This window comes from Schistocerca serialis, chromosome 12 (assembly GCF_023864345.2).
Source record: "Schistocerca serialis cubense isolate TAMUIC-IGC-003099 chromosome 12, iqSchSeri2.2, whole genome shotgun sequence".
Lineage (NCBI taxonomy): Eukaryota > Metazoa > Arthropoda > Insecta > Orthoptera > Acrididae > Schistocerca > Schistocerca serialis.
In genome coordinates, this window is record NC_064649.1 from 38,994,257 (window position 1) to 39,009,335 (window position 15,079).

General features: G+C 40.0%; 1 protein-coding gene across 1 annotated transcript in view; it reads left to right on the forward strand.

The window, feature by feature from the left end:
- LOC126428404 (serine-rich adhesin for platelets-like) overlaps positions 1–15,079 on the forward strand; it is a 290,438-nt gene that overhangs the window by 10,452 nt on the left and 264,907 nt on the right. The window contains exons 2-3 of the mRNA XM_050090325.1: positions 3,684–3,945; positions 7,612–7,881. Of these exons, the coding sequence (XP_049946282.1) occupies positions 3,684–3,945; positions 7,612–7,881 (532 nt within the window). The remainder of the gene's footprint in view (positions 1–3,683; positions 3,946–7,611; positions 7,882–15,079) is intronic.

Here is a 15,079-nt window from a genome sequence, read left to right on the forward strand (position 1 = left end):
GCATGCCATGGCAATGGGGAAATGTGCAGCCAGGCCAGGCACTACGACACACAGTGGCACAGCTTACGAGCCAAATTGTTGGCTACTGTTGAGCCATGGTGATTACTTTTGAAATAATAAATAGTTGACTTTCTTTTTTTTTCCAGCTTCTTGTTTTCATTTGACTGCTCATTACAGCATCAAACAATGGCCTTAATTTGAGGAAGATATTTCTGAGAAATTTCATTTGGGGTGCAGCACTGTATAGTAGTGAATCGTCAAATGTGGGAAAAGAGTCTAGGTGTTGCTATAGAAGTATGTTGAAAATTAGCTGAACTGATAAAGTAAAGATACTAGTAGTTGTGTGCAGAATCTGTAAGGAGAGGAGACACTGACTATGTGAGGGGTGAGGTTGATGGGACATCTGTTAAGACATCAGGGGAATAACACGTTTTAGTTGAGGGGCTGTAGATGGTGAAACCTATAGGGAAAGACAGAGATTGGAAAGTAGCCAACAATTAATTGAGGATATAGGATGTAAGTGCTACTCTGAGATGTAGAAGTTGGCACAAGAGAGGAAATTTTGGCAGACCACATCAGTCAGAATACAGAAGAAAAAGGGAGGGGGCGGGGGGTGAGATGGCAGGTCACACAGACCTCAGGATGAATGGGACCTACCAGTTGTGAGGACAAGGAAGACATAGATGAAGGAAAGAGTGGAAGAGCAGCATCAGAGACAGTGGGAGATCAAAGATACTACATTGGTAAGCACTGTGCCAGCTTTTCTGTACAGGAATAATGAAAAGTAAAAATTTAGAGAGAGAGAGGGGAGGGGGGCGGCAGGCTTACCAATGTTCTGTTTTTGACCTCCTATTCTCTCTTATGAGTATCATTCACCCCCCCCCCCCCCACATCCCCCCTCCCCCTATTTCTGTCTCTCCCCTCATCCGCCCTACAGGTGAGTCTGTCTCATCATGGGGTCTGATCCTGCCTTTCATTTTTAACCTTCCACAACCTGTTACTATCTGCTCCCCAAGGAAGGAACTATGAATTCCTAAAGCTATGTTACTGTTGTGCGTTTTTATTGTGCCTATCAGCGATGCTGCTATTTTGCCTCCTGAAGCAAGTTATCCAGTTTGGTAATGTAATAGCTCTCTCATTTCTATTTTATTATAGTTGGTTTGTTTTATGTCATATTCAGAAGTCACCTAGTTCGATTGTATATTATAGTACGTACTTGGAAGCTCTTACAGTGACAGCACAGAAGTGGTAAATGTGCCATTGTTCACAAATGTTTCAGGAGGAGGACCTGATGGTGACTGTTGTTTGCTGCATAAGTTCTTTCCTCCCTTGTCTGTTTAAGTAAACTTTCAAGCTGCTTCTGTAATAATATTTTAGGCTGCTTGATAGGTTCCCGGGAATTACCCCGGATAATATTGTAGAAACCGCACAATATTTCAGCAAGACAACTGCCCGCCATCTTCAGGTGCTACTGTTGCGTAATACACCGCTGCACTGTGAGGAATGATGACAGCTCGTAGCTTGTAAATACAAGTCTGTGTGCGTAGGCTTCCGGAACACACTGTAACCCAAGGAGCTGTCTCCTTTTCTACGAACCTAAACATCCCGAAACAGGAGCTCACCATCTTTTTCCACCTCCATGGTGAAACAGATGCTTGGATGGAGGGAGTTCAGATGTTCCAGGAAAGAAGGAAGCGTTGCTGTCCCATGTGGCCATACCACAAACGTATCGTCTACATATCTCCAAAAACATTTTGGTTTCAAAACCGCCGTCTGAAGTGCTTTGTCCTCGAAATCCTCCATAAAAAGATTAGCTACTATGGGAGACAGAGGGCTACCCATAGCAACACCTCGTGCGCGCGAATGGGGTCCGTCGCTCCCGGTCGCATTTTCCCGCGCCGCGGCGTGCTTCCACAGACCACGACCCGTTTCTCCAGCAGAGGGCTCTGGTATTCAATGCTGTCTACGATTGGTCTTTGATGAAGTTGTGCCCTGCTGGCACCTGCGCTGTTCTAGAAAGCCAGCATATAAATTGGCGAGCTTCTCAGCGACGCGACAGTAGCACCTGAAGATGGCGGGCAGTTGTCTCGCTGAAATATTGTGCGGTTTCTACAATATTATCCGGCGTAATTCCCGGGAACCTATCAGGCAGATGCAGCACCAGGAAAGCCTCAAACAGCACATATTTTAGGCTATTTGCATACTTCACATTTCAGTAAAACCAATGGAAACTTGCCAGAGGAAAACGGGAAGAAACAAAGTTTGTTATTACGATGTCCTGTACTTAATGCGACTGTTGGGATGACAGTGAAATTCACATGATTTCTCTACACTTACTAGTATTTGTCTTTCTGTATTTATAAGCTTATTTATTATTACTTATTGGTATAATCCTCCTGGCTAAGCCATCATTTCTGGCGAGAAAAAAATTCCAATTTAATAATTTTCTTTTTTCGTTGCATGAACAAATTTGTTATTCCATATTTACCTGGTCATAATATCACTGCTCTGTGAGAGTAGTGAGTCCACCTTGATGTGAGTTCTTGGTTTATTTACCATAAACTAATTTCATACATAAGTTGCGATTGTGATTAGCTATTTTAATCTAAACTGCATGGACTTTATGTTGTTACAGAATAGAAAACCTTAATTTTCATTTTTCGTTATGTAACAGTATACATTTAACGTGTTTTAGAATTTTAAAAAAATTGAAAAAAGAAAAAAAACTTGTGACTATGGTGAATTATTGCTGATACATGTTTCTCTTTTCTTTCTGAAGTGTTTTTAGAAAAATATATGGGATTTGTGGGGTGCCCTCGCAAACACAGATTGAGCATGAGAAGGGTTTAAATGTGGAATACTTATAGAGGTTCTGTATAAATATCATTCAGAGACCATATGTGACTCTGAGCTATAGTGGTTTTCTTTATCTAACTTTTCCTGAATAGCAGTTTCAGTTCATTCTTAGAAAATGCACAAACTCCGAAAAAGATGTAATTGCACTCTCTCTCTCTCTCTCTCTCTCTCTCTCTCTCTCTCTCTCTCTCTCTCTCTCTTTCTTTTTTTTTTTGCAACAGTAGTCCAGATATTTTTGCTGATGTGTAACATATTTTTGTAAAATTGATGTGAAATGTTTCTCAGTGGAGCTAATTAACATGCTTTATTCCTTTTCTTGATAACTTTCTCCAGTCAATCCAGATAAAAATTAACAGTAGTAATTGTTAAAAGAGACAGCATCTATTACGTGGCATTGTGGAGCTCAGCCTCTCAGCATCTTTGTCCCTCCCAGCAGGCACAGCACCCAGTCTACATCTCACGGCTAATGAACCCAAGTTGGCCACAGTGCTTGATCACATCATGTGAAATAAAAGAAAAAAAACAGAACTAAACCCTTGTGAAAGAAAAATTAAATATATTAAGTCCATTAAAACAAAGTGTAGCTAAATTGTACATTACCTATGATTGCACCAGTGGTAGAAGTATGAATGCAAGTGTCAACAATTCTGTGACACTGCAGTGTGTCAATATTAATTAGTGTTTGACTTGTTTCAGTAATTGCATACAAAAAACCTGTAGCTGTCCTCACTATTTGTTGGAAGATGCAGTGGCAGTAGTTGTTGCTCCCTTCAAAGACTTTTTATTTTCCAACACATAGCAGATTTACAGGAGATTTCATCTTACAGGTCTCACGACCGCAAACACAGACACAAGTCTGCAACACAGGAAAGGGAGAAGGAGCGGCTGGGAATACCAGATCCTACGGACTACCTTTACCGTCCATTTGAGGGAACTCCGCAGCTGAGGCTGCCTTACATAGCGACGGGTGTTCTGCAACCACACACCGAGTACCCCTGTGGTCTGATGCGCTGCACGAGGACAAAGCCACCCATCACGTTCTGTGAGAATCCCACTGCCTCGACAGCCATGTTTCGCACCAGGTCTGAGGTGAGTTTGATTTGTGAATAGCGAGTATGAGCTGTCAGATTTAGAGGTTGAAACTGAGAGAGCTCTTCTCAGTAGGTTTGTAATATGATTTAAAAGTCTTTTGGTTTGTGGTCGAGTATATGTAACATTCCTTGCTGTTTGCACTCCATCCAAACTGTGAACAGGGTGGTGATACCTACCTTAACAGTTATGTCCCAGGATCACCACAAAATAAATAAATCTCACAGAAATTTAAGACACTTTGTCCCAGATCATAAAAATGTTAGAAGTGAGGAAAATGTTATAAGACAACACCCTTCACCAAAAATTTTTAACAAGCAGTTCGTAAACAGCACTATGATTCTGATATTTGTGTATTTCATTCCAGCCTCACATACAATAGTGGAAATCAATATAAAGGCATGGATATCTGCAGGAAAATTAATATTGTCAGATGGAATAGTTGTGCACAGTCTACATGCAATAGCATAAAATCCAGTACACCAACAAATGCAGCCATATGGCATCGCATTGGTGTCAGTAGTACAGCATGCAGCATGTAACCAGACATTGATTTTGTGTGTGTGTGTGTGTGTGTGTGTGTGTGTGTGTGTGTGTGTGTGTGTGTCCTCAGCCTTCATTAGTCGTCATCCTCACACATCAAACTCCTTCCATGTTCCCATTCCAGCACTACACAGCCATCATTCCATTATCACACCCAGTCTTTTTGCTTCTCTCCTTTTCTGCTACCACCTCCCCACCCCACCTCTTGCCTGCGCTCTGTCTGACCTCTAGTTCTTCACTGTCTGCCACCCTACCCTACTATCCTTCCCCCTCCCTGTCCCAGCCTCCTCCGTACCCCCACCTAGTCACCACTCCCATCATGCACTGGTGCTGCTGCTCGCAGTGTGGCCTCAGTTGTCTGAGACTGCAGTCAAGTGTGGATGAGTTGCGTGTGTGTGTGTGTGTGTGTGTGTGTGTGTGTGTGTGTGTGTGTGTGTGTGTGTGCGTGCGCGCGCCTGCGCCTGCGCCTGTCTGTCGTCTGTTTTTGACTTTATTTGTGACAGTTTTTTTCTGTATTTAAATGTTAAGAAGTATTTTGTGATGATATTTAGGGGAGGATAGCCTTGTCCAGAATCGAAACGTGGGGCATAGACAGTACAGACAAGGCAGGAAAGAGAGGCTTCTGAAATGTGGCGTTACAGGAAAGTGCTGAATGTTACATGGGTTGGTTGGGTAACTGATGAGAAGCTACCGAAATAGGTTAACTAAAAGAAGGTATTGATTGACAGCACACAATGAATAGTAGGCCTCAAGGAGTAGTCAGTTTTGTAAAGAGGAGTGTTTTGGTTGAGAGAGTGGGTGGGGAGGGGAGGGTAAAAATTTTAGAGGGAGACCAAGGTTTGCCTTTAATAAGAGTTGTGCTGGTGGAAGGTTTTTTACCTGTGCTATATTCCCGATGTTACTTTTACCTGTTTCCATCTTCTCTTATGGCCCTTCTAAATGGTTTGTCAAATTTGCTCTTACATAACCATGGAGGAGAAACAATCCCGTACATGTACCAACAAAACTTGGCAATTTAACATCGCTTTTAAAACAGAAGCTGTTCATGTATGCTGTATTTTGACACTTGTTGGAATGGCTACAAATAAGCTTTTCTAAAATTGAATCTGGCACTGTGTTTAAAGAAGAGGAAAATGAGATGCTGGTCCAGGGTGAGAAATATACAAATGGAAATCTGTTACAGGAAACTTTGCACTTGGAACCTGAGGATTACATCAACTTTCTACAAATGGTCAGGGAAAGTTTCAATAACTCGTTAAGAGGTACTTTGTCCTCACATTGAAAAAGAAAACAAGTATACAAAAATTTATTCTCTTCTACTAGGTCCTCTAATGGCAGTTCATTGAAGTACCACACTGTGATAACATTTACCTGACATCATCAACGTAAGAACTTGAGAACTTTTATTTTTTAATTTTATTTCACTCCCACCTGTATTTTGTGTGTGGGATATTGATTTTGTTCTTAACCTCTTCCTGTATAATATATGACCTTAGAAAGATTTTACAGTTCTACCATTTTGGTAATTGCCAATGCTTTTCCCCCCTCTGATTGTAGTTTCCATATTGTGGAAACTCGTGATACAGTGGGGTAAATTGTAAGAAAGTCATGTTTCATGAAAGATATGCTGTCAGCCAGCAGTATACATGGCTAACAGTAAAATCTGACAAATTGTCTGATCATTTATGGGGCCTTTACACCTGAAGAAGGTCCTGTTTAGGCAAAATGCGCGCGCACACACACACACACACACACACACACACACACACACACACACACAGAGGGAGAGAGAGAGAGAGAGAGAGAGAGAGAGAGAGAGAGAGAGAGAGAGAATATAATATAATATGATTACACATCCTCCGAAATCCAGTCTTTTGTTAACCAATTTCCTGTTTCCCAATGCCCTTTCCTGGTTGTCATGTACCAATTCTGGAAATATGTATTTGAATTCCAGATTTCAGCTTCCATAACCTATTTTTGCTACTTACAAACACTGTACCACATTTGAGTCATGGTTGGCTTATTAGATTGCTGATTTCTTTGTAAAAATTTGATTAATGAGGCTGAAGTGATTTTGTGTAGAGTGAAGGAAAAATAATAGTGTTGGAGTAATCAGGTAGTTATTTATTTCCTTCATTTAATGTGAGATTAGCACATACCATATGGAGAGATATATGTAAATGCATTATATTTTCTGAATTAGACTATTTGAACTGCTTGGCAACAATCCTACATCCCGCATAACTGGCTAATTTGTAAATTCACTCACCATAAACAATCATTGGCTGGTGACAAAACATTCTCTGCAATGTTACCAGCAGTACTTGTGTCACTACAGTTTGGGAGTAGCGTTGAACTTTCTACAGCAATATATTGATGTGTGCAAAAGCCTTAGGCATCCTAAGTGTCCAAACTATTGGAATACAATAACTTTCCATCAGTGACCATTTTGCACCATTTTCCCTCAACATGCCTGATCTACGCAGACATAATAAAACAATTCAGCACACATTTATTGCATGGATAATATTTTTTACACATTTCTTTTTGAACAGTCTCCTTCTTACAAGTTCACTGATGTCTACTAAGAAAATCACACTCTTTCCTTTTTCAGAAAAATATAATTTGAAGTTCCTGACATCCTCACTTTACCGTATTGACGAAACTGGATCAGCTGATTAACAAACGCCATTCATGTAAAACAACTCATGAACAGAGAAATGATTTTTTTACTAGTCTACATGTTAAACAAGACAGTGAAACTAGGATTGCGAAATTTGATATACATCTTTGGCAAGTTGTATTGTGTGTAAATATAATGGTTTAAATGTTGCATTTGGTAGATTTCCATTATGTATAGCAAATTGATGTAATCTTTTTCATCATTTACAGTATATGCTGAACCTAACGCAAATAAGTTATTTGTAGCATTATAGTTAGTTTCATAATGTTCAAAGGTGCTACCTGTGACTTTACTAATAAGGTTGTTCTAATAGGATTATTGCATGTAGATTGCAGATAATGTAGCTTATTTCCATGCATATAATTACTTGTATCTTCGGTATACTGCATGATAGGTTTGTAAAGTTATAACACTTTGAGTAAGAGGTGGTTGTGTCACAGGTGTTAAATGATGCACATCCACGTGTTGCTGAACTGATGAGAGTCGTAATGGAGGGGTCATGGGCCAGTGCAGACACGCGGGCTCTTACTAGTTCCAAGCAGCGGTCAGTAGCAGCCGCAGCAGACGTGGCGGGCTCTTCCACCGATGCCAATCTGTCCAGCAGCCTAGCTGCATTGCAGGTGTCGTATGATGAGAATGAAGTGGATGATGCCGCCTCTGATGACCTCATCAAACCAAAGGAGAGATCTTGGTATCTTACTTTCAGTGTGGTAAGTGTCTCGCATTCTGGTCTTGATAATTTATCGTATCTGAGGTCTGCAGCCTTTTCAAATATATTAGGCAAAGTCATATCACTTTGGATGAAGAATCATCAACAGATTTGCATCTGCATCTACATACATAACTTTGCAAGCCACTGCATGGTACATTGCGTAGGGTACCCTGTACCACTACTAATCATTTCCTTTCCTGTTCCAAAATGACTGTCTGTATGCTTCCTTACAAGCTCTAATCGTATCTTTTTGTAGTCCTCATGCGAAATGTACATTGGCAGCAGTAAAATCATTCTACAGTCAGCCTCAAATGCTGGTTTTCTAAATTTTCTCAATGGTCTCATCGAAAAGAAGGTTACCTTCCCTGCAGTGATTCCCATTTGAGTTCCTGAAGTATCTCTGTAATACTTTCATGTTGTGTGAACCTACCACTAACAAATCTTGAAGCCGACCTCTGAATTCCTCCGAGCACTTCCTTTAATCTGACCTGGTGCAGATCCCTAATACTCTAACAGTTCTCAATGATGGGTTTTACTAGTGTCCTACATCTACATGGATACTTGGCAAATCACCTATATCTCCGTAAGAGCTCTGATATCCCTTATTTTATCGTGGTGATCATTTCTCCCTTTGTAGGTCAGTGTCAATAAAATATTTTCGCATTCAGAGGAGAAAGTTGGTGATTGGAATTTCACGAGAAGATTCCATCGCAATGAAAAATGCCTGCCTTTTATTGATGTCTTGTCCAAATCCTGTATCATTTCAGTGAGACTCTCTCCCATATTTCGCAATAATAAAAAACATGCTACCCTTCTGTGAACTTTTTCGATGTGCTCCATCAGTCCTATCTGGTAAGGATACCACGCTGCACAGCAGTATTCTAAAAGAGAATGGTTCCCCACAACATTTTCTTTGTGTTCCTTCCAATTTAAGTTGTCCACAATTGTAATTCCTAGATATTTAGTTGAATTTGTGGCCTTTAGATTAGACTGATTTATCGTGTAACCAAAGTTTAACGAATTCCTTCTAGCACCCATGTGGATGACCTTACACTTTTCATTATTTAGAGTCAGCTGCCAATTTTCGCCGATTCAGATATCTTTTCTAAATCATTTTGCAATTTGTTTTGATCTTCTGATGACTTTATTAGTTGATAAATGACAGCGTCATCTGCAAACAACCTAAGAAAGCTACTCAGATTGTCTCCCAAATCATTTATATAGATAAGGAATAGCAAAGGGCCTATAACACTACCTCGGGGAATGCCAGAAATCACTTCTGTTTTACTCGATGACTTTCCGTCAATTACTACGAACTGTGACCTCCCTGACAGGAAATCATAAATCCAGTCACATAACTGAGATGATATTCCATAAGCATGCAATTTCACTACAAGCTGCTTGTGTGGTACAGTGTCAAGAGCCTTCCGGAAATCCAGAAATACAGAATCGATCTAAAATCCCTTGTCAGTAGCACTTAACACTTCATGCGAATAAAGAGCTGGTTGTGTTTCACAAGAACAATGTTTTCTAAACCCATGTTGACTGTGTGTCAATAGACCATTTTCTTCAAGATTCATAATGTCCAAACACAATATATGTTCCAAAGTCGTCCTGCATATCAACATTAACAATATAGGCCTGTAATTAAATGGATTGTTTCTAGTACCCTTTTTGAATATTTGTGTGACCTGTGCAACTTTCCAGTCTTTGGGTACGGATCTTTCATCGAGCGAATGGTTGTATATTATTGTTAAGTATGGAGCTAATGCATCAGCATACTCTCAAAGGAACGTAGTTGGTATAGAGTCTGAACCAGAAGACTTGCTTTTATTAAGTGATTTAAGTTGCTTCACTATTCCGAGGATATTTACTTTGACGTTACTCGTGTTGGCAGCTGTTCTTGATTCGAATTTGGGAAGATTTACTCTGTCATCTTTTGTGTAGGCATTTCGAAGGCTGTGTTTAGTAACTCTGCTTTGGCAGCACTGTCTTCGATAGTATCTCCTTAGCTATCCCACAGAGAAGGCATTGATTGCTTCTTTCCACTAAAATACTTCACATACGACCAGAATCTCTTTGGATTTTGTGCCAGGTTTCGAGACAAAGTTTCGTTATAGAAACTGTTATAAGCATATCGCATTGAAGTCTGCGCTAAATTTTGAGCTTCTGTAAAAGATCGCCAGTCTTGGCGATTTTGCATCTGTTTAAATTTGGCATGTCTGTTTTGTTCTTTCTGCAACAGTGTTCTAACCCGTTTTGTGCACCAAGGAGGATCAGCTCTGTTGTTTGTTAATTTATTTGGTATAAATCTCTCAATTGCTGCTGATACTATTTCTTTGAATTCAAGCCACATCTGGTCTGCACTTATATTATTAATTTGGAATGAGTGGGGATTGTCTCTCAGGAAGGTGTCAAGTGAATTTTTATCTGCTTTTTTCGTTTATTTTTGGAGGTTTGGGGGTTACAATATTCAGTCTCACTATGACAGCCCTGTGTCCACTAATCCCTGTATCAGTTTTGATGCTCGTTTCTCAACTCAGGTTTATTTGTTGCTAAGAGGTCAGGTGTGTTTTCACAACCAATTACTATTCGCGTGGGCTTATGAACTAACTGCTCGAAATAATTTTCAGAGAATGCGTTTAGCACAATTTTGGATGATATTTTATGCGTACCTCTGGAATTAAACATGTATTTTCGCCAACATATCGAAGGTAAATTAAAGTCGCCACCAACTATAATTGTATGAGTCGGGTACGTGTTTGAAATCAAACTCAAGTTTTCTTCGAACCTTTCAGCAATTGTATCATCTGAATTGGGAGGTTGGTAAAAATATCCAATTATTATTTTATTCTGGTTGCTGACAGTGACCTCTGCCCATACTAACTCACAGGAAGTATCCACTTCAATTTTGCGTCAAGGTAAACTACTTCTAACAGCAACAAACACATCACTGCCAACCGTGTTTAGCGAGAACTGTGGCTAGTAGATAGTAAATTAACATGCACAATCTCAAGAAACTAAACTATTAAAGCACACAGATGATGTAATAAAATTCGCTCCTGGTTAGGAACTTGTAAAAGTCGCAAAATTGGTTAATTCCCTGTTGCTGCTTGTGTCTCAGCTGGGTACTACTGCCTGACTGGCAGTAGTATGGTCTGCTTTACAGATGAACCATACTTTCTCAAAGTTCTCCCAATAAATCAAAGTTGACCACTTGCATTCTCTACTGCATTCCTTACATGCTCAATCCATTTCATATTGCTTTGCAATGTTATGCGTAGATATTTAATCGATGTGACTGTGTAAAGCAGTACACTACTAATGCTGTAAAAACATTATAGGTTTGTATTTCCTAGTCATCTGCGTCAACCTACAACTTTTTTTACAAATAGCTGCCATTCATCACACCAACTAGAAATTTTGTCCACATCATCTTGTAATCCTCCTGTAGTCACTCAACGATGATGCCTTCTGTACACCACAGCATCATTAGCAAACAACCGCAAACTGCTGTTTACCCTGTCTGCCAGATCATTGAATCAGAGCAGCCCTGTCACAATTCCCTGGGGTACTCCTGAAGATATCCTTGTCTCTGATAAAGACTCATTATCAAGGACAACATTCTGGGTTCTGTTACTTACGAAATTTTGAAGCATCCGAGAATGTGTTCTGTATGATGGTACCTCCATTAACAGTCTGTAGTGTGCCACTGTGTAAAATGCTTTATGGAAGTGTAGGAATATGGACTCTACCTCTTGACCTTCATCCATAGTTTGCAGGATGTCGTGTGAGAAAATGGCAAGCTGAGTATCACATGAGCAATGCTTTCTAAAATGGTGTTGATTTGTGGACAGAAGCTTCTCCATCTCAAGGAAATATATTCGAGCTGAGAATAAGTTCAAGGTTCTGGTCTGTAATTTTGCGATTTTGCGGGTAACTTCAATTGTACCCCAGAGCAGTGTGTTCGGACCCTTGCTGTTCACATTGTATGTTTGTGACCTTACAGACAATAGTAAACATACACTTTTTGCAGATGATGTAGTTATCTATAATGAAATACTTTCTGGAAGAAGCTGCACAAATATTCAGTTAGATCTTGATAAGATGTCCAGGTGTTGCAAAGATGGGCAACTCACTTTAAATTTTCAGAAATTTAAAATTTTTGCAATTTACAAAATGAAAGACTTAGTATGCCATGACTACAGTATCATCGTGTCACAGTTGGAATGGATCGATTTTTACAAATATCTGGGTGTAACAGTCTGTAGGGATATTAAATGGAACATTCGTTTAGGTTGAATTGTAGCTAAAGCAGGTGGCAGACTTCAGTTCATTGGTAGAATACTGTGGAAATGCAATCAGTCTTCAAAGTAGGTTCCTAACACAATGCTCACATGATCCCTTCTAGAAGAGTGCTCAGGTGTGTGGGACACACAGGGGATGTAAAATATATGCAGAGAAGGGCAACATGAATGGTCACAGATTTGTTTGATCCGTGGAAGAAAATGAATTGGCAGACACTTGAAGATAGATGCAAACTGTCCTGGGAAAGGCTACACACAAAGTTTCAAGAACCAACTTTAAATTATGGATACAGAACTAAACTACAACCTTCTTTGTATCGCTCCTGTACAGATAATGAGGAAAAGATTAGATTAATTACAGCAAGCACGGAGCCATTAAAATAATAAGTTTTCCACACACACTATACTTGAATGGAGTGTAAACAAGCCCTAAAACTTGTTTGTTGGAAACTACTCTCTGCCGTGCACTTCACAGTGGTTTGCAGAGTATGGCTGTAGATGTAGTCATTATTTGATTAGTGTAATCTTTGTTTGGATGCTCTATGCGTTTTTCTCAATTACCAGCTCAAATTTATCACTTGAAAATGACCACAGAGGGAGAATAAAATGAAATAATTTGAGTGTTTAGTGTGATTATACAGTTAGAATAGTGGACAGAAAATGGCCCCACATGAATGAAGTTTTAATCCCCATATTGTACTGACTGTACACAATCTAATGAATTTAACTACTGTCACATTCAGCAGTAACTCATTGGTGCATGCCTTTCTATATATTTAATTTATAAGTTCATAAAGATTTGTGTTTTTGCCTCACGTGATGTGGCTTTACTCAAAATTGTGACCAATGACAGAATCTTTTTTAAAAATGAAGTTCCAGAAGGCCCAGTTTGTTACTCCAGTCTCAACTCTGTGTTATGGAGAAGCAAAACTAGCAGCTGGAGGGACAAGAATAGTGTGTACCACTTCCACCTTCTCCATTTATTTCCCCCATTTGCATTCTTGCCGTACACCTCAGTCATTGGAAACCTTCGACTCTTTGGCTTGCTTCTGTAGAGCAGAACTATGCCATCAAACAGTGCTGCCTGGCAAGTGTGCGCAGCACCTTACAAGTACACTGAGGCGACAAAAGTCATACGCATGTATACAGATGGCTGTAGTGTCACATACGCAAGGTGTAAAAGGATAGTGCATTGGTGGAGTTGTCATTTGTACTCAGATGATTCATGTGAAAAGGTTTCCAATGCAGTTATAGCCACATGACAGGAATTAACAGACTTTGAACACAGAATGGTATTTCAGCTAGACATGTAAGACATCCTGTTTCAGAAATCATCAGTGAATTAAATATTCTGAGACCTACACTGTCAGGAGTGCGTCGAGAATACCAAATTTCAGATATTATCTCTCACGGTGGACAACATAGTGGCAGACAGCCTTTACTTAACAGTCGAGGGCAGTGGCTTTTGAAAGAGTTGTTAGTGCTAACAGACAAGCAACATTGCATGAAATAATCACAGAAACCAATGTGGGAATTATGATGAACATATCCATTAGGACAGTGCAGCAAAATTTGGCGTTAATGGGCTATGGCATCAGACAGCTGACGTGAATGCCTTTGCTAACAGCACGGCATCACCTGCAGGGCCTCTCCTGGGCTCGTGACATTATCGGTTGGACCCTAGAGGACTGGTAAACCATGGCCTGGTCAGAGGAGCTCACATTTCATTTGGTAAGAGCTGATGGTAGAGTTCGTGTGGGACACGGACCCTGTGAAGCCACGGATCCGAGTTGTCAACAAGACACTGTGCAAGCTGGGGTGGTTCCATAATGCTGTGGGATGTTTGTACATGGAACGAAATGGGTCCTCTGGTCCAACTGAATGGATCATTGATCAGAAATGGTTATGCTTGGCTACTTTGAGACAGTTTGCAGCCATTCATGCATGGACTTCAGGTTCTCAAACAATGATGGAACTTCATATATAAAAACAAAGATGAGGTGACTTACCGAACGAAAGTGCTGGCAGGTCGATAGACACACAAACAAACACAAACACTATTGTTTGTTTGTTTGTTTGTTTGTTTGTTTGTGTGTCTATCGACCTGCCAGCGCTTTCGTTCGGTAAGTCACCTCATCTTTGTTTTTATATATAATTTCTCCCACGTGGAATGTTTCCTTCTATTATAATGATGGAACTTTTATAGATGACAGTGCACGTTGTCGGCAGGCCACAGTTGTTCGTGATCAGTTTGAAGAACATTCTGGGCAATTCAAGCGAATGATTTGGCTGTCCAGATCACCCAACATGAATCACATTGAACATTTATGGGACGTAAACGAGAGGTCAGTTTGTGCACAGAAACCTGCTGTAGAGGCAGCATGGCTTAATATTTCTGCAGTGGTCTTACGACGACTTGTTGTATCCGTGCCAGATCGATTTTCTGGTTTACACCAGGCAAAAGGAGTCTGACATGATTAGGGAAGTATCCCATGGCTCTTATCACATCAGTATGATTCATTTGAAAATGGCACGATAACTGAAATTGGCAAATAGCACATTGCAATAAAGATGCTATAGCGAGAAGCAGGCAGAGGCTGCTTTTAAACAATCTGTTATGTCTGTGAAACCACACTCATGAAAATGATTAGGAAAGACTCTAGTGAAATAGAACCATAGCACTATTCTTTTGCCTTATCATATTAATGTATTCTCACGTAATTTATAAGATATGTTATTGCAAAATAGACTGTTAGTGCTGAACTGTTGAATTATAAAACTACACTCCTGGAAATTGAAATAAGAACACCGTGAATTCATTGTCCCAGGAAGGGGAAACTTTATTGACACATTCCTGGGGTCAGATACATCACATGGTCACACTGACAG